Here is a 24,401-nt window from a genome sequence, read left to right on the forward strand (position 1 = left end):
CAAAGCTAAATTATATCATCAATTTAATTTTTCATCCTAAACTTATCTCTCAAAGTTATAAAACAGTCATCCTCCCAATAGAATTTTTTACAATACATACTTAAATAATGTATTGAAGTAAAAATTTATTAAATAAACTACTTTATTAAAAATGGCATAAATAAACTACTTTATTAAATAAACTTAAATAGCATTAATAAACATCATTATTTATTAAAAATATATAATTCTATTATTTTAAATATTTATTAAAAATAGGTACAACTACTTTTGTACCATTTTATCTTTTACCCCATAAATAAAAAATAAAAATAATAATTACAATACAAGGTGGCAAGATGAAGACCGCTCAAAGGCAAAGCTTTTCATCACTCCCCTGCCCCTCAAATGATAAGGAGAACCCGGTTCACAAATGCTCATGTGGACTTCATGGATCCACCTCTGAAAAACTTCTCCTTTCTTCAAATCCCACGCCTCCTCTCCCTTCCCCCCAACTTTTCCCACTTTTCCATTGTATAAATCATACTTTAATCACTGATTTAGTAACCACTTGCTTCAAGTTCCAGTCTTTGCTTCCTAGTGAACATGAATCTCCATTGCTCTTTTTACAACTAGTTGTAGCAGTTCTTTGAGTGTTATCTGTTGTAAGGACTGCGGGGCAGTGGTTATTAGTTTGAGTTCTGTGGAAAAGATGCTATCTTTGACTAGCCCAAGCTTGGATCTTGGGCAGAGGGGATTGGAAATGGCTTTTTGTAGTTGTTCTTCCAATTGGAGGTGTTTGAAGGCTTGCAAAAGGTTGGTGATGTCCAGACGCCGACAAGCTGTTCGATGCCGGGTCTCTGCTGCGCAGACGCAGCCAGGTTTGGTTAAAGTTGGGATTTTTATGCACTTGATTCTTTGGTTTGGTTGGGACTGTGTGTTTTGCTTGTGGTTTTAGTGATTTGGTTGTTTCTCTTTGGTCTTGTAGTTGATGTTCGGAGTTCAGGGGCTGTGGTTAGCACTAAAACTTCAGAGCCTGGGAGAATTCCCATTTCGGTGTTGTCCTTATTGGAAGTGGTTGCAGATGACTTGCGAACTCTGAACAATAATCTCAAATCTGTGAGTTTTCATTCTCATTTCTAATTCATTGTGTTTGGTTTTGTCATGGGGAAAGTGTTTGTGCATATGTTTCAAAGAACGTAAGATAGAATTTGTTGTCCATGCATAAGCTTTTGTGAGATAGTATAGAATTTTTTGACACCATGTGTATTATGGATGGATGATTGTCGAACATAGTTTCAGTGATGGTTTTTGCGAAAACATCATTTTCTGGTGGTCCTTGAACACTGGGAGAGAATGACTATAAATTCCTAATGAGTTGATGTCACAAACCACCTTTACAATATAAGGATGGTAACTCCCTTCCTTGCCGAGTGAAAGGCTGAGGGATCAACTCCCTCTTACAATGGTTGAGGTGTGGCTTGTCCTGGTTGTCCACTTTAGTAAACAAAAAAAAAAAAAAGGTTGATGTCACAATAGTTCGTGATTTGCTTATGGTGGAATTTCTTTTATAGATAGAAGTTTGGTAGGATTGAAATACTACTCTTAAAGATGAACGTAGCTCTTCTGACTTATTTTGGATGGGTTATGCTATGATCGTGACTAATCACATCATGGTAGGTACAAGATTTTGAACTTCTTTGTCTTATATCATTTGAGACGAGTGTAGTTGAAGAACATAAGGTGGTTGGATAGGATGCTGGCAATCTTTATCAAATAATTTTACTTATAAAAAGCTGTCTTTTGTGGAGAATACTATGCATGACAATGCTTTGAAAGAAGTTAATGTTTGGTGTTGAAATGTCAATTGTTATCTTCAATATTGTACCTTTAGTTTTGAATCTTAAAGATGTATTGATTTGAGTGTTCAAATATGCTAGTTTTTATCCTAGAACTGAAAATTCTTGATTGATTTGAGGTGCAAATGGTTCATTCTTTCTAGAGCTTGGCAAGCTACAACAGTTATAGTGTTTGGGTTGGGGGAATAAAATGCCACCAGATGTAAAGAGGTTGAGACATTCTGTTGTCAATTTTAAAATACAAGTTGGAGAAAACTCATATTTGAAGTTGGACGTTATGAAGGCGTGTCATAAATATCTATCTTACTGCTGTTACTTAAACATACCAATGATTTTGAGAGAATGTGAATTCATATTTTATCTCCCCAAAAATTTCCTTTGCGGCTTTGCGCCCACTATGCTCTAACTTGGTGGCTTCCACCTCTTAAACTTGAATAACTTTCAAGTAGGTTTTTGCTTTACCATTTTTACTCTTATAAAACAACCGGTATGAAAAATAGGGTTCATTTGGCTCCTTATCCAACCTTATCTGAGTTGCTGCCTTTTCAAATTTTGGTACTAATTGCACATAGTAAATCCTGAATATATCAATCTGTAAAAATAACGAAATTCTCCATGATCAATTGTATAGTTATATTTAGGGCTCACCTTCTCTGTTGAATTAACTATTTTAACTATCACAGAATCTTAACATTAAGGTATCAATTTCATGTCCAAATTTATTCTGGTTAGTCTAAAGTAGTCAAGACTTAAAATTACCCGTGAGTTATAGATATTGCCTTCTTTGTTTTTCGAACCAGACTTATTTTATGCATCAAATTTTTTTTCAGTGCTCCAAAAGACATCCAAGGTACAGGCGAATTGTGAAGTTGATACTAACCCTTAATAGTTTTGTGATGGTCAACATGCTAATAGTTTTGTTGAGATGTCCTGTTCTTGTAAAATACTTATTCCTTTTTTTTTGTATATTTTCTGCTTATTCCATGGATTGTGTGTCTGACAAACTTATAATAGATTGTTGGCGCAGAAGATCCTGTTTTAATATCTGCAGCAGAACAAATATTTAGTGCTGGTGGAAAGAGGATGAGACCAGCTTTAGTTTTCCTAGTTTCCTGGTCAACAGCTCAAATTGCGGGTTTGAAGTAAGTTCTCTTTTTCCACCCAAGATATATTTGAAACAAAATAAAGTACATTGGTTGGTTCATTTATTCACTATTTGAATTTCAGCGAGCTAACTACACGACATCGACGATTAGCAGAGATCATTGAGATGATTCATACTGCAAGTTTGATACATGATGACGTGCTTGATGATAGTGGAATGCGAAGAGGTATCTTGCTTTTCTAATAAAATTTTCAGTTTTTTATTCTATGCTTTCTATTAAAGCTCTTAATAAAAATAAGTAGTTGACGTTGAATTGATTGAGTAGTAAAGATTGTTTTTATTTAATAGAGAAGGAGATAATTGGTGCAATAAATCCAAGTTTATGTATGGGTGAACTGATTTTTATGAGATTGCAAACCTGCCACTAATATTTTTATTGAAAACTTGATGCTTCCATTGCTAACTTGGATCCTTAGCTTCTATTTCTTGAGCTGACAGATCTTCTATGTCATTGTATCAACAATTAGTTTGGATAAAAGAAACCAGATTTGTATTTCTTGTGGTTCATGCTGTTTTAACTTGGTATTGAGATTTACTCGAGAATTAAAGACATTTGCCAATTTGCTTGATTGCATATCCTTGTTAATGTTGTAGTTTTGGCTATCTGCAAGAGTACATATTTCTAGTGGTAGAAGCTATTTTGTTATTAATAGCAAGAGCCGTACCGCATTCTGATGCTATTCATTCTTGTCAAGTTCATGTGTTATGTTGTGCTTGTAGTTACTATTAGTTTATGCCATTCAGGTTTGCACATTCTCTATTACATGTAGCTAAACAAAATGGTGGCAGAACTCCTATTGATCTATCATGGAAAACCCCACAAACTGTGCATAACTCTTATTAATCTTGTAGAAAAAATAAATGCCGACAAAATATTAAACTAAAAATAATGATCAAACTGAATGAAATCAAATAAAATCCTGAAGAGTCAAATGCTAATTGGCTGGAATTGGACTTTGACCATATCTAAAGTTTCTGCTTGAAACACAAGCCTTTTCATGAATAATATGGTGTCAAATTTTGGAATGAGGAACAAGAAAAAGGAGGAGATAAGAACAAAAAGAAAGAATAAAATTTTTATGGTTTGATAATTGCTTGCATCAATGAAGGTGACATGAGATATTTCTCTTATCCGGTACTAGCAAAATTTATATCCTGTTGTATTTTACATCTTGTGGCTCGACAGCAAAATTTATATCCTGTTGTATATTCCTGACAGGGACTTATGTCGAGCCATTCATCAATTTGTTTTTATGAACACAGGAAAAGAAACAATTCATCAACTCTATGGGACAAGGGTGGCAGTTCTAGCGGGAGATTTCATGTTTGCACAATCTTCCTGGTTTCTAGCAAACCTTGAAAACATTGAAGTTATAAAACTAATCAGCCAAGTAAACACCTGAATCAAGCCTTGCAGTTCCCTTCCTGACACCCATATTATACCCCTTTGTTCTCACTAACTTGAATGCACTACAGGTCATCAAGGATTTTGCGAGTGGTGAAATCAAGCAAGCATCAAGCCTTTTTGATTGTGATGTCACGCTCGAAGAATACTTGATGAAGAGCTACTACAAAACGGCATCCTTAATTGCAGCGAGCACAAAGTCTGCTGCTATATTTAGTGGTGTTAACAGCAGCGTTTGTGATCAGATGTACGAATACGGAAGGAACCTCGGCTTATCATTCCAGATCGTCGATGACATTCTGGACTTCACACAATCAGCTGAACAACTAGGAAAACCTGCTGCTAGTGACCTGGTGAAGGGAAACCTGACTGCTCCGGTCATTTTTGCTCTCGAAAAAGAACCGAAACTGAGAGATATCATTGACACTGAATTCACCGAAGATGGTTCTTTGGAGAAGGCAATAGAAATCATCCATAAATGCGGGGGCATCGACAGAGCACGAGATCTTGCAAAAGAGAAAGCTGTCTTGGCAATACAAAATCTTCAATGTCTTACTCCAAGCAAATTCAGATCGTCACTCGAAGGAATGGTGATGTACAACCTCGAAAGGATCGCCTAGAAATGTTACTGTGAGTTGAAGGCTAAAGTATCACGACCGACACAGTAGCAAAGCGTAGAAGGAAAACACAGATAAAAAAAAAATGTTATCGACACACAATGTTACATTGTATTTGCCACCTTATTACAAGTAGGCTGGACAGAAATGTTCTCATAATAAAATCCATAATTTTTAATTATCATATATAGTCTCACTTTGTCACTCATGCTAAGGTTGATGTGTTTGTTGTTGATTGTTGTACTTGTATCAGCATTTACACATTGCTTTTATCTGAATAAATAAATTATTTATCAGTATTCAACCATTGTTTTACAGTAAATGATGACACCTCTTATTCTATATACATATATTTATATATTCCAAAGTTTGAGGAGTTTGTTTGATATGGAAGGGAAGAGCAGAGCATGGGCACCAAAGCCAGGTCAGTCAGGAATGTGCACATGAGAGAGAGGTTGGGCGGAAGAGAGACAGCGTGAAAAGGGTAGGCGCCGCACATGGTCACGCGCAGACTCCGTCGTAGTGTTGCATGTGGCTGCATGTGCTCACCAGCTTACCACAACTACCCTTTCACCTGGCTTCCCTTTTCCTCCCACCTTCTTGGCTTTGGCTTCATTGGCTCTGGCTTGGCTCTATAACTTATCATCCTGTTTGATAATATACACTTTATGACTCTATAAACATAAAATGATATATATATATATATATATATAAGAGCATAAATCACAAAGGGAAGCTAGTTGAAGCCAAACAAAGAAGAAGCTGATGATCATGAGCCAAGCCATGCATGCATGCAAACAAGCTCAGTTTTGGGTCCATTTCTTGCTGGCAGTTGACATTTCTATAACTCTTATCTCTCTCTCTCTTTCTCTTCTTCATCTTCTCCAAACATGGAGCTAGAGAAAAACAAACTTGACTCAAATAAAGCAAGAGATCTCAATGACTCAAGAACTGTAATAGAGAGAGGAAGAAGAATCAAGATAGCGGCGGAGATAGGACTTGTTGCTTCATCTAAAGGACGGCAATGGAGTCGAGCTCTTCACCGTCGTCTTCTTCGAAAGAAAGGAAGAGATTATAGCAACAAGAATGGTTGCAACAACTACCAAATGATGAATAATGTAGGTAAAGAAGATCATGAAGAAGGTGGTGATGAAGTGGTGGAGATAGAGAGAAGGGTTAGGGTCTTGCAAAGTTTGGTCCCTGGAGGAGAAGCTATGGAAATGGAATCCTTGTTTGAAGAGACAGCTGACTACATTGAAGCTTTGGAAGGGCAGGTCAGTGCCATGAGAGCTCTTGCCACCTTTCTTGATGGTTTGGAGAAGAAGTGGATCATGTGAGCTAGCTATATATATATTTTTTAATTTCTTTGATTCTTGGTTTTGGCTTTGTTGTTATTGATTTTATTATAATTTGTTAGGTTTTTTTTGTTTGGGAGAATATGAGTTCTTATATATGTAACTCATTGTGCATGTTATTTGTTTTCTCTAGTCAAGTTTATCAAAGATTGATTTACTAGTTGTTTTCTTAGGTACTTGTTCTCTAATTAACTCTTTATAATGTTGGCTTCTTATTAATGTAAACATAAGAGATGGCAAGTTGTCTTGAGATTTATTAGTTACGTGGAAAATTTTAAGCATATCTTTGTCTTGTTTAATAATATTTAATTCTGTTTGTATGAAAATTTTCATAAATCTTATTTATTCCCTTGGATAAAATTGGTAAATTTGGTTTTATATAAGATTTCCTTGACATGGGTTGAGACACGAGTTCAATTTCGTCCACTGCATGAAAGGTGAGAGAGTGTTGTGGTAGAGTGTGTTCTTTGTATATGAAAATTTTCTTTAATGCACATCTCTGGCATAAATCATACTATTCACCAAGCATGAGATAGGATTTGAACATTAGATCTCTTATGTTGGGCATTATGGCCGGGGTTTCGAAAATTTTTTGATTGTAGCTTAATTTTGTTAGGATACATGCTAAATTAGACTTCATATCTGGTCATTTTAAATTTTGACAATTATTTTAAAGAATGCATGTTTGATGGACCGGAATTTAAAAGAGGAGCACGGTTATATTAATGCAGAGGAGTTTGAAAGATTTTTTTTTTCTTTTGATTAGATTAGGAGATCATGTATGGAGTTATTAAAACTAAGATTAATTAAGAAATTATATTGGTACAAATAAATTTATTAAGAAAAATAAAAGAAATGGATCATAGTTTTAACCTTATAATGCACTAGAGTACCATCCTAATTCTAATAATTTGGTTTCTTAATGTTATAATGCATGAGATAATGTAAAATAATTATGATAAAAATATTATTGTATTTTTTTAAACATACACAATAATTAAATTTATTTTTTTTAAAAAAATAAAACTATTGTAAAACAGAATTATTTTTTTCTTTAATAAAGTAACAAAATCTTAGACGTGTTAATAAAAAAGTTAAGCCCTTCATTTTCACTTGAGAAAAAATGAATTATTATTCTCTTATTGTGAAGGTGTACATAACAAACTATGGCATGCCATGATAGTAACTATATTAATTATTTCATGATTTGATTATATACATTATGAGTAATTACAATATTGACCATTTATGGTGTGACTCTAAAATGCAAATTTTAACTATATATGAAAGAGAAATGATACTAAACACTCTTCTATAGTTCATACTATTAGGTTAAAATTTTTAATTAGTTTTTAATTTTTAGATGTTTTGTTTTATTCACAATATGAATGAAGTATGGAGTAACTTGATTTTAAAGCTTTTCAATCAAAGTTGTTAACTTCAGAAAAACTTCAAGTAATAATCACATCATTAAAATTGAAGAGCAAGAAATATACTCAAGTAATGATGTAATTATATTTTAAAAAACCCCTCCTTTTTTTTAAAGATTTTTACTAGTTATTATTTAATAAAAAATATGAATTTTGTATAATTTTATAGACATCCAAATACAAAAGATCCATTTTCTATTATCTTCTATTTTTGGCTTCAATATCCATTTTAAGTTTTCGATGTCATTTTGCAAAAAACATTTGGATGAATGACCTACTCAATCCACAATTTTAGAGTGATCTAGAATGAATAATGTCATTTATTGTAAAATTTCTACTTAGTTTGTTATCTCTTTTTTTGGTGTTTATGTAAATATTTTTAATCATTATTGCTGGTTATATCTCAACTTATTTTATATTTTTGTATTTTTTTTATTTTTTCATCAAAATAATTATAATATTTTTATTTTTAAATAAATAATAATAAATGGATAAAATTTTTAACATTTGGTCGTATTACACATGTCATGTGATAAACATCACCAAACGTACATACAAAATACATGTCCAAACTAAAACTAAGGGCCATTATCAACATTTGGGATCAAACCAATGGATTGAAATACACAATGAATACTTATCTTATGAGGCACATTGGGAGCCACATAATTTTAATAAATCTTAATACATGTGTGTGTGAGAAGATGTAGGAAAGTCCGTGAAATATTTGCACTTTTCCAATAAGTCCGGTAAGTTTGTCGGCATCGTTAGAGGGGTTTTTTTTTTCTTATTTTATTTGGATATATATATATATTTTTAAGGATAAAACTATGCTAACCCTGTCAACTTAGTAAATTACTTTGTTGCCCTTTCTCTTTTCCTTTTGGTGTGTATTAATAATATATACGGGATGAACAACTTGGCACAGTCTGGCCTGAGCACAGGTAATAATGAAAAGTTAACACCTTAACCCTTAAGTTATTAGGAACATGTAATAATTTCATAAAATAATGACTAAAATATAATGAGAAAAGTCAGACGGATTAAATAGAATTAAAAAATAAAAATTATCAAGGACTTTTGAGTAATTTTCTGATATGTATATATATATGAGACCAATCATTTATGAACCTCTGTAAATAAACAAATCTACCAAAGTTCACATCTACCAAAATTTACAAATCCGTCGTTGAATTAAAATTGAATGGTTCATGACATGAATAACGCATGAGCTTTTGAACAATAATAACATCTTATTAGTAATAAAAAAATGTGGTAAATAATGCATTGATATTTGTCTACAATTTTAGATTGTTAATTCAAACAATAACCAAGTGATTTTTATCTTCGAAACTGATTTATATCCTTTAAAAAAAATAACAAATACCGATGCTCTTTCACCCACCCACATATGTACAATAGTGTCAATATGGTTTATGTAATTGTTACACTCTCCTCTTTGTTATATATTTATCTTTTATTTTTTTCATTTTTTTTTCTTCTCAGGATGTTATTAGTGTAGCATGTGTAAATAATTATGAATAGTTTAGTCTCACATCAAATAAAGAGAAGAATAAATATATGTTTATATAATACATGATAATAAAAAAATCAAATAATTGGATTCAAAAAAAATATAAATGGGCCCTCTAATATATATATATATATATATTATAATATTATATTTATTTATTTAATCTAGGGCACTTGAGTTGAATTAAATTATTTATTTATTTATTTATTTATAATGAAAAGATGTTTTATCAGTTGTTTTCTCTAACCGACAAATTCAACTGTTAGTTCACAACTCTTCATCCTTTATAAATACTGAAAGGTTCTCATAGAAAATTATTACTTTTCTGCAAAGTTTAATTTTGGTGTTGTATCATGAAAGAATTGTTGCAAAACCTGGTGCAGATTTGAGGGCGATAAATTTCTAAAATACAGTGTTCCTACACGCCTCAAAATCCACTAAATCCTTCTCCCTCAATATCTGCTTTCTCTAACAGACGTCCACAGAAGGTATGCAATTTACATTTTATCATATATATATATATATTAAACATCTTTTCTCTTAAATTATTTTCATGTGGTGGTTCTTTCTATGCTCGTCTTCCCTAGAACGAAAAATACACATTCTTAATCAAATCATAAATATTGAAAGTGGTTTGCTTTTGTTGTTGAAAATAATTAAAAAAAATGACTTTAGCTTTGTCTGTATTGTAGATTTTGATTTAAGGATCGGCCTTTCTTTATTCTCCCATTTATTAATTGACATGATAAAAAGCAAGCTTCAATAAACCAACTATAAATCAAATATATATTTTTTATTTGGTTTTGGTTGGTTTCAATTCATAATATTAAAAGTCTGAATTGAATTAAATCGAATATTTTTAAAAAGAGGATGCATTCTCTGCCAACGTTCACAGATTCGTAATTTGTGAACGTTGATATGGGTCGTTGAATTTCAATCCAACGGCTGTACACCGTTCTATGAACAGTAATACTATGCATTATTTATAAACACAGTAAAAAGTGGGATGCATAGTATTTTAATCTGAACCATCCAATCAATCTCAGCACAGTAACTGAATCAATCACGGTCGTCCAATCCTATTAAAGTTACTGTACATCATATGCGGACGCTCTACGAACGTCCGCAGATGTTTAACCTTTTAAAAATTATAAAAAAAATTATATTTGACACGTCTCCTAAAACTTGTTTATATCATTTAAAATTTGCATTATTAATTAAAAAAGCACAGCCCCAAATTTCTTTTTTTAATAGATTAATTGTGATATAATTATAACTTTTTTAATTACCAAATTCTTATGTTCACTTGGATGATTGAATGTTATTCCCCTGATTTATTTATTTATTTATTTCATTTTTTACCTAAATATATTAACACCATTCGTAAATAAGATATTTTTATCCTAGTTTATTTTTCTGTCTGCACTTATATTTTACATATATTTAATTTATTAGTAAGGGTTTCTTTACTTAGGACATTTGTGAGACATCTTATGTAAGTGGAAGGTACAAATATTATAGAGCTCAACTTCTCACATGTACCATTTCTTAACACGTGATTTGTATATATTTGTCAAAAAAAAAAATCAAAATAAAAACCAAGTCAAATTCTTTTCAGTTTAATTTTTTTAAATAAAAAACAATCTAATTAGTTTTCTTTAGATTAAGATTATATATACATGCTCTTTCTTTAATTGAAGAGACACATACCAATGGATTGACATGATCTTATCCTACATTCAGAGAATGAGTTGGCAATTGAAGGTGATGTCTTTCTTGGATGTTGAGTGGTTATCTATGCTTTCACCATTGAATCAAATCAAACCTCTTTTGGACCTTTCAAAGTCCATTAATGGCCACTATATTGCCCATTCATACCATTCTCTCATTATTCTAAGTAGTGGACCTTTTTCTTCAATTATTTATTTCCCTTTCATTTGCTTTCCAACTCTCACTATCCATTCTTTCATTTTTTTTAATATAACTATTGCATTAATACATTAAAGAAAGACTAGATACAAGGCATGGACTTAGAAACATTTTCCTAGAAGAAAACAAACATTTTATGTCATTATTCATGTAATTAGATTGCCCTCAAGGGCAGGCCACATGATTAAAATCAATGCAAGAACCATCCAAATGACAAATTGATGCATTCAATGCTTCTCTTTGTTTGATACTACTCTTTATTTTGTTGAAAACAAATCAAAATCATGAGTTAGAATCATATTGGCAATATATATATATATATATAAATATACACACAATGTAGTTCCCTTTTTGGTATCTCCAAGTTCTTTTTCTCCTTTATATTTATGAACATCCCTTTCATTATTTTTATAGTCTAATATTTTAAAATTTTGATAACTATTTAAGGATTTTTTTTTAAAAAAATGGCATTTGAATAGCATTTGTTTATTAGCAATATACAATATTCTTTCACATGCATAATCTATTTCAATAGATTGTAGTATATATATACACATTATTTTATTTTTTTTGGTTGTTAATTTACAAAATGAGAGGAGTTACCAAGATGCCTAATGTTTATAAAACATATGTATTTTTCCGTGAATATTTTTTTTATATAAAAATTATAAATTAATAAAAAAAAAATTCATATGAATGTCTCGGAATTTGTATTTATGATGTGCCGTTTGAAATATAAAATTTTTCTTGCAAAACGACAATGAAACAATCTAACTAAGGTTATATTTTAGTCTGTAAACAATTGACCAAAACATAGGCCAACTTCATGGCATTCAACGCTTTTATTTATTTATTTATTTGTTAGATTAACTGTAAGCATATTATTCTTCCAAATATTTATGCCAAGGTTAATTATTTATTTCTTATAATTTTAAATGTAAGTTTGATCTTTATTAGTCTTTTTATTTTAAAAATATTTAATATAAATTTATGAAATATAAATATAATGAAACATATGCCATATTATCAATGACAATCTTAAATTTTAATCATTCTTAACAAATTTAAATATTACTTTATATATTTTTTACTAGGGTTCTTTCGATTTTAGAAGGCATTCAAATAAATTTATTAATTTTAATAAATATAGATAACTTACTAACCTTCAACCATTTTGCTGGTATAGAGTCAAATTTTTTGAGAGAAATATAATTACCATTTTCGTTTGCAAGAGTGGCATTTGTAAAATAATTATGAGAATAAAGCCAAGATGAATAAAAATGAATATATGGATATTTTAAATATTTTAGTTTAAAATATTATATAAATTTTCAATAATACTGAGATTTAAAAAAATAAATTTCATGGGATAAACATAATTTTTTTTAATGGGATAATGTAAATATAATTTTTTTATTAGGAAACGTATATATGTAAATTTTTGAAATATTTTTATATGTATATAAGTTTTTGATAAAATTGTAGACACATTACATTATTTTCATAGTCGAAGCTCCGGGTGATAAATAACTATATACTTTTTTAAAAGTAAACTACATTTATTGAAATATAAGATGAAAAATACAATAACATAAATAGAACAACACAAAAAAAGTAAGAAAATATAGAAAACAAAAATTGAAACACATTATAGTTATACTACGGGACCAAAAAAACCAGCAGAAGAGCAGATGTATCACTTTTTAGTCAAAAAAAATTAAAATCAGTATAATTATATATATTTATATATACACTATAAATTAGGGCCGTTTGGATGAGTTCCCGGGTGGAGCCAGAAGTTTTTTTTAGGGGGGCCAAAATTTTTTTTAGGGGGCAAGTAAAAAATGAATGAGGGAAATATTGGATTTTTATAAATATTTTTCTAAAACTATACTCTTTTTTAAATAGCATATATGTACTAATTTTTAGAAAACCATGTCGTGGAACAGTAAATTTTATAAAAAAAAATTGTTACTATATAACAATTTATTAAATGTCAAAAGGTTAAACTATAAAGTTTTATAATTTTTTTTTAAATTATAATATTTTTAGCCTATATATACTAATTTGTAAAAAAAAAAACAACTCATAAAACAAAACAATAGACTCTTACCAATATATATATATATATATATAAATTAATTTGTAAAATATTAAACAACTAAACAATAAAACTTCACATAGATTTTTTTTAAAATATTAGTTTATATATTATAGCCATTAATTTGATATATATTATTAAAAAAACAAAAACAAAAACCATGGGGCCATGTGCCCTTCTTTGGCCATCCCTAGCTCCGGCCTTGTGGATGAAGGAATGGGATAAAAATGAAGAGAATAGAATAGAAATGAAAATGAGAGGAATGAAGAGAAAAATGAGGATGAAAACTTTATTTGGTTGGTAAGATAATTTTTTCGGAAGCTAAAAAGTACGATAATGGGGAATGAAGTGATTTTTATATAAAAATTATTTAAATGATTTTAATTTTTAATGTATTTCTGATTATTTATTTTAATAATATAATTGAATAGTTTAATTGAAAATTCATTTTTTTATTGGTATAATATTTCAATATTGTAGTTTTTTTAATTAAATATTTTAAGTTAATTAAATGGATTGATTATTTTTTGGGGAGAGAGAGATTGCTAACACGTGAGAAAGAAGCTATGAGATTTGAGAAAAAAACCCTATCTTATGACAATATGAGTAAAATTGTAATTTTTTCTCAATAGAATAATTATTCCGGCTATTTTCTTTAGAGAAATAAATAAAGATGTTAGACGACTAAATAGCGAAATATTTTTATATAAGTAATGAATTTTTTGAGAGGATTCATTGCAGCATCCAAATAGACGGGTAAAATGTAATAAAATGTTATATGGCCAAATGTAAAAAAAAATCTGATGTACACGTGTGATTTGAGATTTGCAACCAACAACGACACGTGTTCAAGTGACCGTACGATGCGGATGCTTGACTGCCCGGCATCCTCCGGTCGGTTGGATCGCGGGACCCACACGCAAAAGCATCCAACGGATAAAATGGGGGGTCGATTTCACCCTCTAAAGTCCTCAAATTTACTATATACTGCCACTGTCGTATATACGATGCTCTTTTCTAGAAACCCCCCTTAAATACGGCCCAACGTTCGTGATCTCCAAGACCGTTCATTGCTCTTCTTTCTCTTCCGAATTCGATCGAAGGTTAGGGTTTGGATCCAGTTTGATCTCCTTCGCTGGTGGTGGTGGAGGTGAGGGTTGGCGGTGGTGGCGGAATTGGTGAGCTTTCTATGGTCGTGGTAGCGAGGGAGGTGAAGGCTAAGGTTTGGTTGAGTGATTGGCAGACCTGGGAGTGCATGAGGGTTGTGGTCCGATCTCTATGTTTTACGGAGACGAGAGGGCGAGACTGCGTGCTGTTGATCCGGAGCAGGGGCAGGTGGGGCAAATGCGGCTGATTTCTACTGCGACGATCGCGTCTGGTTTGTTTTCGTGGTAATTTATTGGGGTTTTTCATCCGAGGTTTGAGATTTTGAGTGAGGGTGTGGTGATTAGGTGAGGAGTTGGAAGAATTCGGAGCTTTTTGTGTTTGGATCTGGGGGGAAAGATGCAGCAAGATCAGAAGAAGAAGGTCTTGAATTCCTACTGGCTATGAACTTTCTTTTGTGTAGTTTTATGTGATTCGGAATTCCAGATGATTTGTGAACTTTGGGAGTTTTAATTGGTTGTTTTATGATCTCTTTCACTGCAAGATCGATGGTTTTTGAAAAAAATATAGTTTTCCGTCGGATATTTTTGTTTTGTTTTGCTTTGATTTCTGTTGCTTGTGATCTAGATTGCTTTTGACTTACCAATTTTGGACGAAGTTGTTTACTCGGAGAAAAGGCTGAAAAGCATTTTGCTTTTGGGATCAAGATCCTGTCTGTCCACAAACGGGATGATATATCATAAGTTTATAACTCTTGATGTTCTTCTTCTATTTTTGGTTTAGTGAGATGATTTGGTGTTAGCTTAATTTTACATGTAATTCTCCATCAAAATTTCTATTAACTTGCCCTTATTTATGTGAGAGTGACAGATTGTTTGTTAGAGTTAATCAGGTGTTGAGTTAGTGAATACTGTATAACTGGATGTGGCATAATGAATCAATGCATGAATGAATGAACTAACTGTTGCTGCAACGAAATTCAACTTGCTATGACTGAGAGTTGATGTGACAGATGCCTGCTTGACAGAGACTCAATAAGCCCACTGATTTCGGGAATGAGAGCTTGTTGTTGTTGTTGTTGTTGTTGTGGATAAGGAGAAGAAAATTAAATTGACTCTGAAATGTTCTTTTTCAGGCTTAGCTTTCTGGTTTTAGTGCATAATGGGTTTTTTCCCTGCTGAGCGTTCATTTATTTTTAGTTGCCCAGACATTTTAAGACCTTTCATAATGAGTTTATGTGTTTGATATGAATCATGCAATTTTCCTGCAAAATCCATATTAAATGGAAGTTTTTACTGCTGGTGTTGCAATTTTTTAGAGATTGTCAAATTGTTATCTAAAACCTGTAGTCTTATCTGGTAAACAGAGAGATGCTCTCTTGTTGTTTGATGCTTTACACCTTGGTTGGTGATATGACTGAATGCATATTATTGTCCTTTGTCAGAATGCGCCAGAAAAGGATTTCTTCACTGAGTATGGGGATGCTAATAGATACAAAATTCAGGAGGTCATTGGGAAGGGAAGCTATGGTGTCGTGTGCTCAGCTATTGATACACAGACTGGAGAAAAGGTGGCGATCAAGAAGATACATGATATATTTGAGCACATATCTGATGCTGCTAGGATTCTCCGTGAGATTAAGCTTCTCAGGCTTTTAAGACATCCTGACATCGTGGAGATCAAGCACATCATGTTACCCCCATCAAGACGAGATTTTAAAGATATTTTTGTCGTATTTGAGCTCATGGAATCTGATCTGCACCAAGTCATTAAGGCTAATGATGACTTGACTGGTGAACATTACCGGTTTTTTCTTTATCAGTTGCTCCGGGCGCTAAAATATATCCATACAGGTGCTTAACTTTTTCTTATTTTTTGCACGTAGGTTGTGTGCATGCTGTGTGCCTACATATTCAACTCTTTGTGGTCGGAGTATGTCCTCATACTCTAATTATCTGCATGCGGCTTACTGATCCCTGCTTATGTTAGGCATTCCCTCTTTTTTTTTTTTTAAATCGCATTGACAACAATTTCAGGCTTGATATTCTTCGGTAGTTATCTAACTGAAACTTAAACAGGAGAAGTTAATGCATACTTCCTTCTACACTTGGGTTTTAATTTCAGTTGTTGTTGTTGGTGTTGTTATTCTCTGTTATTGATTAGCATCTGTTAATATTGGATCTTTGTCAATTGCAGCCAATGTATACCATCGAGACCTAAAACCAAAAAACATACTTGCTAATGCGAACTGCAAGCTAAAAATTTGCGACTTTGGGTTAGCAAGAGTTTCATTCAGTGACACCCCGACAACAATATTTTGGACTGTAAGTTGAGAAGATGAATAAAAAACATTTACTTTTTTGGCATGGTTCTGTTTACTGATGCACTAGTGGATCTTGCAGGATTATGTTGCAACAAGATGGTATAGAGCACCAGAGCTATGTGGATCTTTTTTTTCTAAGGTATGCACTTATTTTGATGTAAATTCATCTTGCTGTTCAATCAATTAACAAGTACAAATTAACTAGTTGGAGCTTGGTGGGATATCATGATAAGCTTGGCATCTAATCTTCATACATTTGAATGATACCCACTTTATTTATCTCTAGAGAGTCCCTGGATTGACTTCTCATAACTGTTTAATTTCTATCTTCCTGTTTCTGAGGAAGCTATTTGTATTCAACTGTTTCCAACCACATGGTGGAGCTTCATAGACTTTTTTTTGGCTTGATTCCTTTAATTTCCTATCTTATGGTTGGCTGCTACATAATTAAGCAGAATGGTAGGGGAGGCGTCTTTGGCTATTCTTTGCGTTTGTGTGTGTGTGCACACTCGCCCGTGAGTGTGTGCAGGTGCGTGCTTGTGTGTACTGAGGGAATGCTTTTGAAGTCGCCAATATGAGTATTGGTGCAGGATTGGACCGATTGGTATAGCCAATGCTATATACATTAAAATTAGAGCTCCTGTCCTCTTATTGAAGTTCTTCTTTTCCAGGCAGACATTTTATACCTTTGTTATGTTATTACTTTTAATAGTTTTGTTTGTTAAGTAGTTGTCTTTGCTTCGGAGGGCATTTGATAAAATGAGGACACTGTTACTTTTAGTAATTTAAAAAATGCTTGTTCAGGAAGGATTTTGAACTCTCCTGCAAGCTGAAATTTCATTTCCTTACAGGTACTTGTGTTTAATCTGTTGTGAGGGTTTTATTAACAATTTTTTTTATGTATAATTTTTCCCTGAATGTGGTAAGTTTGACAATAGGTGGGTTTTTTTTTTTCTGTGGTGCAGTATACTCCTGCTATTGACATCTGGAGTATAGGCTGCATATTTGCGGAGGTCTTGACTGGAAAGCCTTTATTTCCGGGTAAAAATGTTGTCCATCAGCTGGATTTGATGACTGACCTTCTTGGCACTCCTTCATTGGACACTATTTCACGGGTATGTTCATTATTGAAACATCTATGTTTGCTAAAGAAAATTTGAAAATAGGTTTTTATATTATTCTTTTCGCTTGATGTTAGGTTCGAAATGAGAAAGCCAGAAGGTACTTGAGCAACATGCGGAGAAAGCAGCTCATACCATTTTCACAGAAATTTCCAAATGCTGATCCATTGGCAATCAAACTTCTGGAAAGGCTTTTAGCATTTGATCCAAAGGATAGGCCAACTGCCGAGGAAGTACGCTACACTTGACAAAAATCATGTTCTTTCATTCTTGCATTATTGTTGTTGTTATTATTATTATTACTACATTATTATCATATACTTGATGAAGCATGTGTTGAGTTTATTAATAATGATATTTCATTAAGAGGTAAAGTTGCTTCGGCCCTTTCTGGTGTTTCAGGCATTAGCTGATCCTTATTTTAAAGGTCTGGCTAAAGTGGAGAGAGAGCCATCATGCCACCCAATTACAAAGCTGGAGTTTGAGTTTGAACGGCGAAGAGTGACAAAGGAAGACATAAGGGAGTTAATTTTCCGTGAGATTTTGGAATACCGTCCCCAGTTGCTTAAAGATTACACTAATGGAACAGAGAGGACTAATTTCTTGTATCCCAGGTTTTTATATAGCTACTTAATTGGCATATCCTTTATGTTGAGTGTTTTTATCAAGTCTTCTAATGTTAAGTACTTATACGTATTCCTCATATCATGCAGTGCAGTGGATCAATTCAGGAGGCAATTTGCGCACCTGGAAGAAAATGGTGGTAAAAGTGGAACAGTAGTTCCATTAGAGAGGAAGCATGTTTCTCTTCCTAGGTAACTCATCTGTTTTTTTTTGTCTCTCTATTCAACCATCAATAATGCTTAATCTCCTCCTTTGGTTAAATTGGAAAAATTGTCAAATATTTCATGATTGCCATAGTAAAACTAATTCAACTCTGCATTGGATGGATAACTTCAACAATGATATTCAAACTTACTTGAACAAGGAAATGTAATATAACCAATGATCAAGTGGTCTATTGGTAGCTGAGTTCCCGTTAGAACCATTCACAAGTGGTGAAAGTTTGGATCACGGGTGATGGCATATTTCTGGGAGTGTGAGTAGTGGCAACTCTTGACATGAAATCATCTTTCAAGAATAAAAAAAAAAGTAAATTCTAGTCTTATTGCAGTGTCGTCTTCTTTTTCTTCTTAAATGCAAAGTCATTGTCTGATAACCTTATTGCATATCTCAAAATACCACTATATCTGAATGATTGATTTTGGTGTGTAACATCTATTTTCTCACAAGTTGTCAATTATGTCGGTGATGATGATCTCATGCTTAAGTGCATGTTAGATGGTTGTTGATTAATGATTTTTTTTGTTATGTGATTGAAAAATTTACATCATTTTATATGGCAAGGAAATTGTGCAAGTTTGTTTGTTTGTTTGCTTGCTTTTGCTTATTGTTTTTTCTTTTTTGTTTGCTTGCTTGCTTGATTGATGGGTTAATGGTATTTTCATAAGCAAATAAAGGAATGAAGATTCTGGAGAGGACCTGCTTGGATCTTCTTGCCTGAAAGGCTAATTAACTAACTTTTTTGTTTTTCGTAGGTGTTCCTGTGCTGTGTGCTTTGTCTAGAACTTCATATGGTTACGTGTTTCATACAATTAATATGTTATTAGCTTCTTCCTTTATGGTGCATATTTGGTTAATTTTCAGTAAATAAGTTGAAAATAGAATTGACTTCATTATCTGATGGATAAAGCTATATTTCTTGGATTATTTCAGCTTGATTGATATTTCATTTGCAACTAGACATTTTAATAACTTCATTTTTGGTGAATATTTCATTTATTGCCTGTCAATTGTTCATTTTCTACATTAGAGTTTGTGGGGACACTCCAGGGCCTATGGCCAAAGCAGAATTTTTCTACCTTTGGGTGTTTGTATGCATCACATTCAAGCATCTAACTTCTTGTATCTGATGTAGATCTACTGTGGTTCATTCCACTACAATTCCTCCGAGGGAAGAACATAATTTGGCTTCTGGTAGAGAGAGACAAATCTCAAATGAACTAATAACTAAGAACTCTAGAGATGCAGAAAGGTTACCCAGAAATCCATCAACCAGTATGGTGTTTCCAGCACACCCAGGGATTCCAATTGGTATATTCTCAACAATCATCATATTTCTATTGTCACATTTTTGCTCTCAGAGCTGACATGGTGTTTTGGCTTTCAGCTAAGTCAGGGAAAGCTACTGGACCTGTAATGCCATATGACTGTAGCAGTATGAAGGACGCTTATGACCCAAGAAGATTGATTAGGGATGCCACACTTCCTCCCCACCCCACAATGCGTCCTGCATACAGTTGCCACAGGAACACCAACAAGGCTGATAAAATGGAAGTTGAAAGGGAATTTCTACAGCAGCAAAAACCATCTCACCATTGCCTGGCTGGAAAAGTGGCACAAGAAACGGCTGTTGACATAAGACCTTCGCCTTTCTATCTTGCAGGGGTGACTAGAGCTGATCCAATTGAAGGAAACCTACTGCAGACAAAATCACCATTTAGCGGGATTGCCGCTGCTGCCGCTGCAGCAGCAGCTGGTGCTCACAGAAAGATTGGTCCTGTGCAATTTGGCATGTCAAGATTGTATTGAGCACTGATTGATAATGGGCTGTTGTTTCTCAGTGTTACAAAAGCGATACAATATGCTGGGAAAGATGATTGTGCTGCTGTTAAGGGAAAAATGAAGGGAAGAACATAAACTTTGGATCCTACATTTGCCTAGCAAACGGGTAATCAAAATGTGAGTGTGGGGATTGAATGGTCACTGGCGGAAGTCATTCACGCAGCTACTGCAAAGAAACCATGCCAAAGTGAGATGTAGAGAATGCACTATGAGGCATGAATAGTGAGCTCTCATTGTAAAACTTTTATATATTATACAAATAGTAGAACATATGTTCCAATTATGACGGTGCCTTCTATTCTATGATGGTGATGCCTGTTTTCAAAATTCTTACATGAACAAGAAAAACTTAATTTGGAGTAATGTTATATTCTGTAGTCCATTGAAGGTGTTGTTTCTGATGATGAGTTTGAGCCTTTGTTGTTGCCGGAGCATTGAAGAAAATGGAGGTGAATCAGATGCAATAAGGTAAGTCTGCTCCCCTTTACTTTCGAGGAAGACAAGGGCTATTGCAGGGAAGAAAGACGACTATGATGATGGAGCAGCTTTGGAGAACCAGGCCTATTGATGATAAAGAGGAAACAATAATGTTATAATGTAAGCCTCATAAAGACTTATGCTTTGCATTCTCCACTGTTATAGTAGTTTCTTCTCTTATGCAGTGGGCTGTTGATTATTAGATCTCCATCTAGTGATTCACCAATATCTAAGAGGTAGCTTTTTGTTGTGTTGTCAAGGTTGTTGTTACTAAATTTTTTATATGATCACTTATGATCTGGTGGTAGTTTGTTATGGATTATTTGCTTAGAATGAATTAAAAGGAGTTTTTGGCTGTCTAGTTATTTTTTTTAAATTTCTGTAGCGTTCTATTATGTTGTGGTTTTCTCAAATCTATTGAATATTGCCCGCTTTCCCCCAGATATGTAATTGAAATACTTATGCTGTTTTATGTTATCTAAATCTATTATACTTACCTGGACGACCATGTCTTGTATTTTTCTTTTCTGTTATTATTATTTTTTTGGTTGATGATAGCATATAATAAAAGTCATGCCTAGAGTCTTTAATAGGATTTAATTAATTATACAGCAGATATGTTTAGCTTGCTGTTTTTATACTTTTGTTCACTAAGCAATTGTGCTTTCTTTGGAGACATTTGATACAATCTCAAGGGAAATGCTTATTCAAGAATGACTTCATGCTCTCCTGCAACCTCAAATTTCTTTTCCTTTTGAGGTAAGTGTGTTCAATACTGTTTGGGTTTGACTGAGGCTATTTCTTCAGTATGATATAAATCATTGTTCATATATAAATATGTTTGGGGAATGCACTTACAAAATATCTGTCATTTATCACCTACCCTCTTTGGCCAGTCTCAGTTTAGAAAGATAACAAGTAGCATTTAAACACATAAGATGGTTGTTCTTGCTTGTTAAATCCTTTTTTCAAATTGATTAATAACCTGCTCTAACCTTGGCCATGTCGATAAAAGGAATGAAAATTTTGTATCAATCCTGATATTGCATATATAGTTGAAGTTTGAATTTGAAACTGGGGACTATATTTTCCTGTGTGTATGACAACTAAGATTTTGCATTGACGATCTTAAAGACAGTCAAGTGTAGTTAATTTGCTTCACTTGTTTGAGTAGTCAGACAAACAAATGAATCCATTCCAAAGTTTTGTTTAAGTAGACTTCGTACTTGTTCACTTTTGCATTTCTAATTCTTTTTATCAGTTTTTAATAACTTCAACTTTAATCCCTATTCCAGTAGTTATGGATGTATGTCTACAGAAAAGAGCATTTCATAACAAATTCATGTTATGGTATCTTGTGCCTATCTCTGTCATTTTTTTTACAATCTGAATTTGATCTTGTAATACTGTTGTCATATAGTGAGGATGAATGAAAAAAATAATGATGAAAATGTCGCATTCGGTGATGGTCAGAAGCTTCCTTTAGGTTTTTTAGTAATTAAGTTTCCATTTTTCATGTATAAGGTTTTTCTGAAGAAATTACTCATACAGCCAATAGAGATTTAGTGAGCTAGGAATTGCAAGAAACCGTGAACATGAGTATGAAGGAAGTAGAAATTGATTGTTAGGCATTTATTTAACTTCTTTTTTTTTTTTTTTTCATTAATAGAAAAGGGCATTGAAACTCCATCAGGGACTTGTTTCTCTGCTGTTCTTCCCATCATTGACTGTGAACATGACATAGTTAGTAACAGGGTTTGGCCCTGATGGCACTTCATGCAAATCAACATTTCTTATCATTCCACTGCTACTTTTATGTGCCTGAATTAAATTTCAGAAGACAATAGAGGTGTCAAAATTAGCCATGTACTTTATTAAATATTATTTATCTATACCACAAATAATTTAATAACAAGAAGAGAGGAGTTGAAATGGAAATGGAAACTTACTTGCTTGGCCAGACAATGAGCTGCTGCGTCAACTTCAGCATCGTCTAGAGCAAACAAAACTCCAAAATCCTAATTTAGTGCGCCATGATGGTTATTAGACAGAGAAAAATTTGAGCTAAAATGTTATGCATTTACCATTGTTTCTTCCTCTGAGCTCAATTGCAGCCATTGATGAATGAATACAGAGAATGAAGATGAAGAAGAGAGTAGTAGTAGTAGTAGTAGAAGAAGCCATGGTTGTGCTTGTGGAGCTTGAGAATGTGTGTGTGAATATTGTGTGAGTTGTAGATGATGAGGTTGAGATGGAGGTAAAAAACAAGGCATTAATTAAGTTGTTGTAGTGCCAGCAAGGAAATCCGGACAAGTTCATATAAAGTCATGAGCTTACGGTTTTGAAGTCAAAGGAGGTTTCCTCAAGGAACACTAAGAACACACACATTAAATGATATGTGTTTATTTTTAGATTAATTTATTTAGTAGTTGAAAAACGTTTAAGTGTGAAAGCAGATTTGAGAGTTGAGTTAGGCGTTAGAGACCATTCGTTTGCCTTAAACATGAACCTATCCGTTTAATAAAGAGATGAATTTTTATATTTTTAGTGAGATTTATGAGAGGACATGTTTTTTTTATTAACAACTCTTTAATGTAATATATTTATAGATAAACCATAAATTATATGAAAAGAAGTAAATACAAAGATCTGCATTAGGCCATAGACAAAAGAGGCAGACAGAAAGTTAGTCCAACCTACCTAAGGACTACCAGAGGTATATGGTTATACAATAGGACGAAACAAGGAAAGCATGTAAAAAAGTTGGCTCCTTGGGGACGATTAGTAGTAAGAAGGATCATCCATCTGTGTTAGTGCATGCAAGGGTATTCAGTAGGTCAAGCGCCATTAAATGGTTATATGGTAGCCTCGCTTAAGTTAAAAGATATACTGACAAAATTAAGGATGCATTTAATGGTGGTCATTGAGGGTCTTCAACTTGTTTCTTTTTGGCTCTGGAACAATCGAGATCTAAAGAAGGAACATATGGTAAATTTTTATGATAATCTAAGGAGGTGGACTAAAATGGTTGTTAAAATAAGGTTATTTTGCTTCTGCTTAATATTCTAAAAAAATTGCTGGAATGAAAAGCTTCTTTGATATGGGAGTTGCCAAGAAGACCGTACTTTTTGCCAAGGTAGTGTGCTGGCTGGCTAGATTGGTAGTATATAATTAAAATGATTTATATTTGGGAGGAAAATGGGCAATGCAGCCGTGCTATAGAAGATAGACTTGTTTATTGCCCTCCTAGCCATATTCCCCATGTTCAGGATTTTTTTTTATCCCATACTAATTAATCAATTGAAGATGATGCTTTT

The 24,401-nt window shown here is 32.9% G+C and overlaps 3 protein-coding genes across 4 annotated transcripts; all 3 read left to right on the forward strand.

Annotated features, from left to right (window-relative positions):
* Positions 1–417: 417 nt before the first annotated feature.
* On the forward strand, positions 418–5,209 carry LOC120251543 (solanesyl-diphosphate synthase 2, chloroplastic). The gene is made up of 6 exons (XM_039260098.1): positions 418–860; positions 968–1,098; positions 2,853–2,980; positions 3,066–3,169; positions 4,267–4,394; positions 4,480–5,209. Exons 1-6 carry the CDS (start codon positions 692–694, stop codon positions 5,026–5,028), a joined length of 1,209 nt encoding a protein of 402 aa, XP_039116032.1. The 5' UTR covers positions 418–691; the 3' UTR covers positions 5,029–5,209.
* Positions 5,210–5,806: 597 nt separating this feature from the next.
* On the forward strand, positions 5,807–6,363 carry LOC120251544 (transcription factor bHLH148-like). The gene has a single exon (XM_039260099.1). It carries the CDS (start codon positions 5,916–5,918, stop codon positions 6,360–6,362), a length of 447 nt encoding a protein of 148 aa, XP_039116033.1. The 5' UTR covers positions 5,807–5,915; the 3' UTR covers position 6,363.
* Positions 6,364–14,428: 8,065 nt separating this feature from the next.
* LOC120251542 (mitogen-activated protein kinase 8-like) lies at positions 14,429–20,960 on the forward strand. Of its 2 annotated transcripts, XM_039260097.1 has the most exons (11): positions 14,429–14,752; positions 14,826–14,901; positions 15,923–16,331; positions 16,675–16,802; positions 16,881–16,940; positions 17,767–17,916; positions 18,000–18,155; positions 18,325–18,536; positions 18,636–18,737; positions 19,901–20,076; positions 20,153–20,960. In XM_039260097.1, the coding sequence occupies exons 2-11, from the start codon at positions 14,878–14,880 to the stop codon at positions 20,572–20,574; spliced, it is 1,839 nt and encodes a 612-aa protein (XP_039116031.1). In that variant the 5' UTR covers positions 14,429–14,752; positions 14,826–14,877; the 3' UTR covers positions 20,575–20,960. The 2 variants fall into 2 exon arrangements, with proteins under 2 accessions (XP_039116031.1, XP_039116030.1); XM_039260096.1 differs by having other exon boundaries at positions 14,429–14,901.
* The last annotated feature ends 3,441 nt before the right edge of the window (positions 20,961–24,401 follow it).

Source organism: Dioscorea cayenensis, chromosome 20 (assembly GCF_009730915.1).
Source record: "Dioscorea cayenensis subsp. rotundata cultivar TDr96_F1 chromosome 20, TDr96_F1_v2_PseudoChromosome.rev07_lg8_w22 25.fasta, whole genome shotgun sequence".
Classification (NCBI taxonomy): Eukaryota; Viridiplantae; Streptophyta; class Magnoliopsida; order Dioscoreales; family Dioscoreaceae; genus Dioscorea; species Dioscorea cayenensis.

Excerpts from the sequence above, each read along its gene's own strand:
- LOC120251543 (XM_039260098.1), top strand. The coding sequence starts at position 692 with ATGCTATCTTTGACTAGCCCAAGCTTGGATCTTGGGCAGAGGGGATTG. Across the intron at positions 861-967 it reads TGCTGCGCAGACGCAGCCAG|TTGATGTTCGGAGTTCAGGG; the intron begins GTTTGGTTAAAG and ends TTGGTCTTGTAG. Across the intron at positions 4,395-4,479 it reads TTATAAAACTAATCAGCCAA|GTCATCAAGGATTTTGCGAG; the intron begins GTAAACACCTGA and ends AATGCACTACAG.
- LOC120251544 (XM_039260099.1), top strand. The coding sequence starts at position 5,916 with ATGGAGCTAGAGAAAAACAAACTTGACTCAAATAAAGCAAGAGATCTC.
- LOC120251542 (XM_039260096.1), top strand. The coding sequence starts at position 14,878 with ATGCAGCAAGATCAGAAGAAGAAG. Across the intron at positions 14,902-15,922 it reads AGCAAGATCAGAAGAAGAAG|AATGCGCCAGAAAAGGATTT; the intron begins GTCTTGAATTCC and ends GTCCTTTGTCAG. Across the intron at positions 18,537-18,635 it reads ACTAATTTCTTGTATCCCAG|TGCAGTGGATCAATTCAGGA; the intron begins GTTTTTATATAG and ends CATATCATGCAG.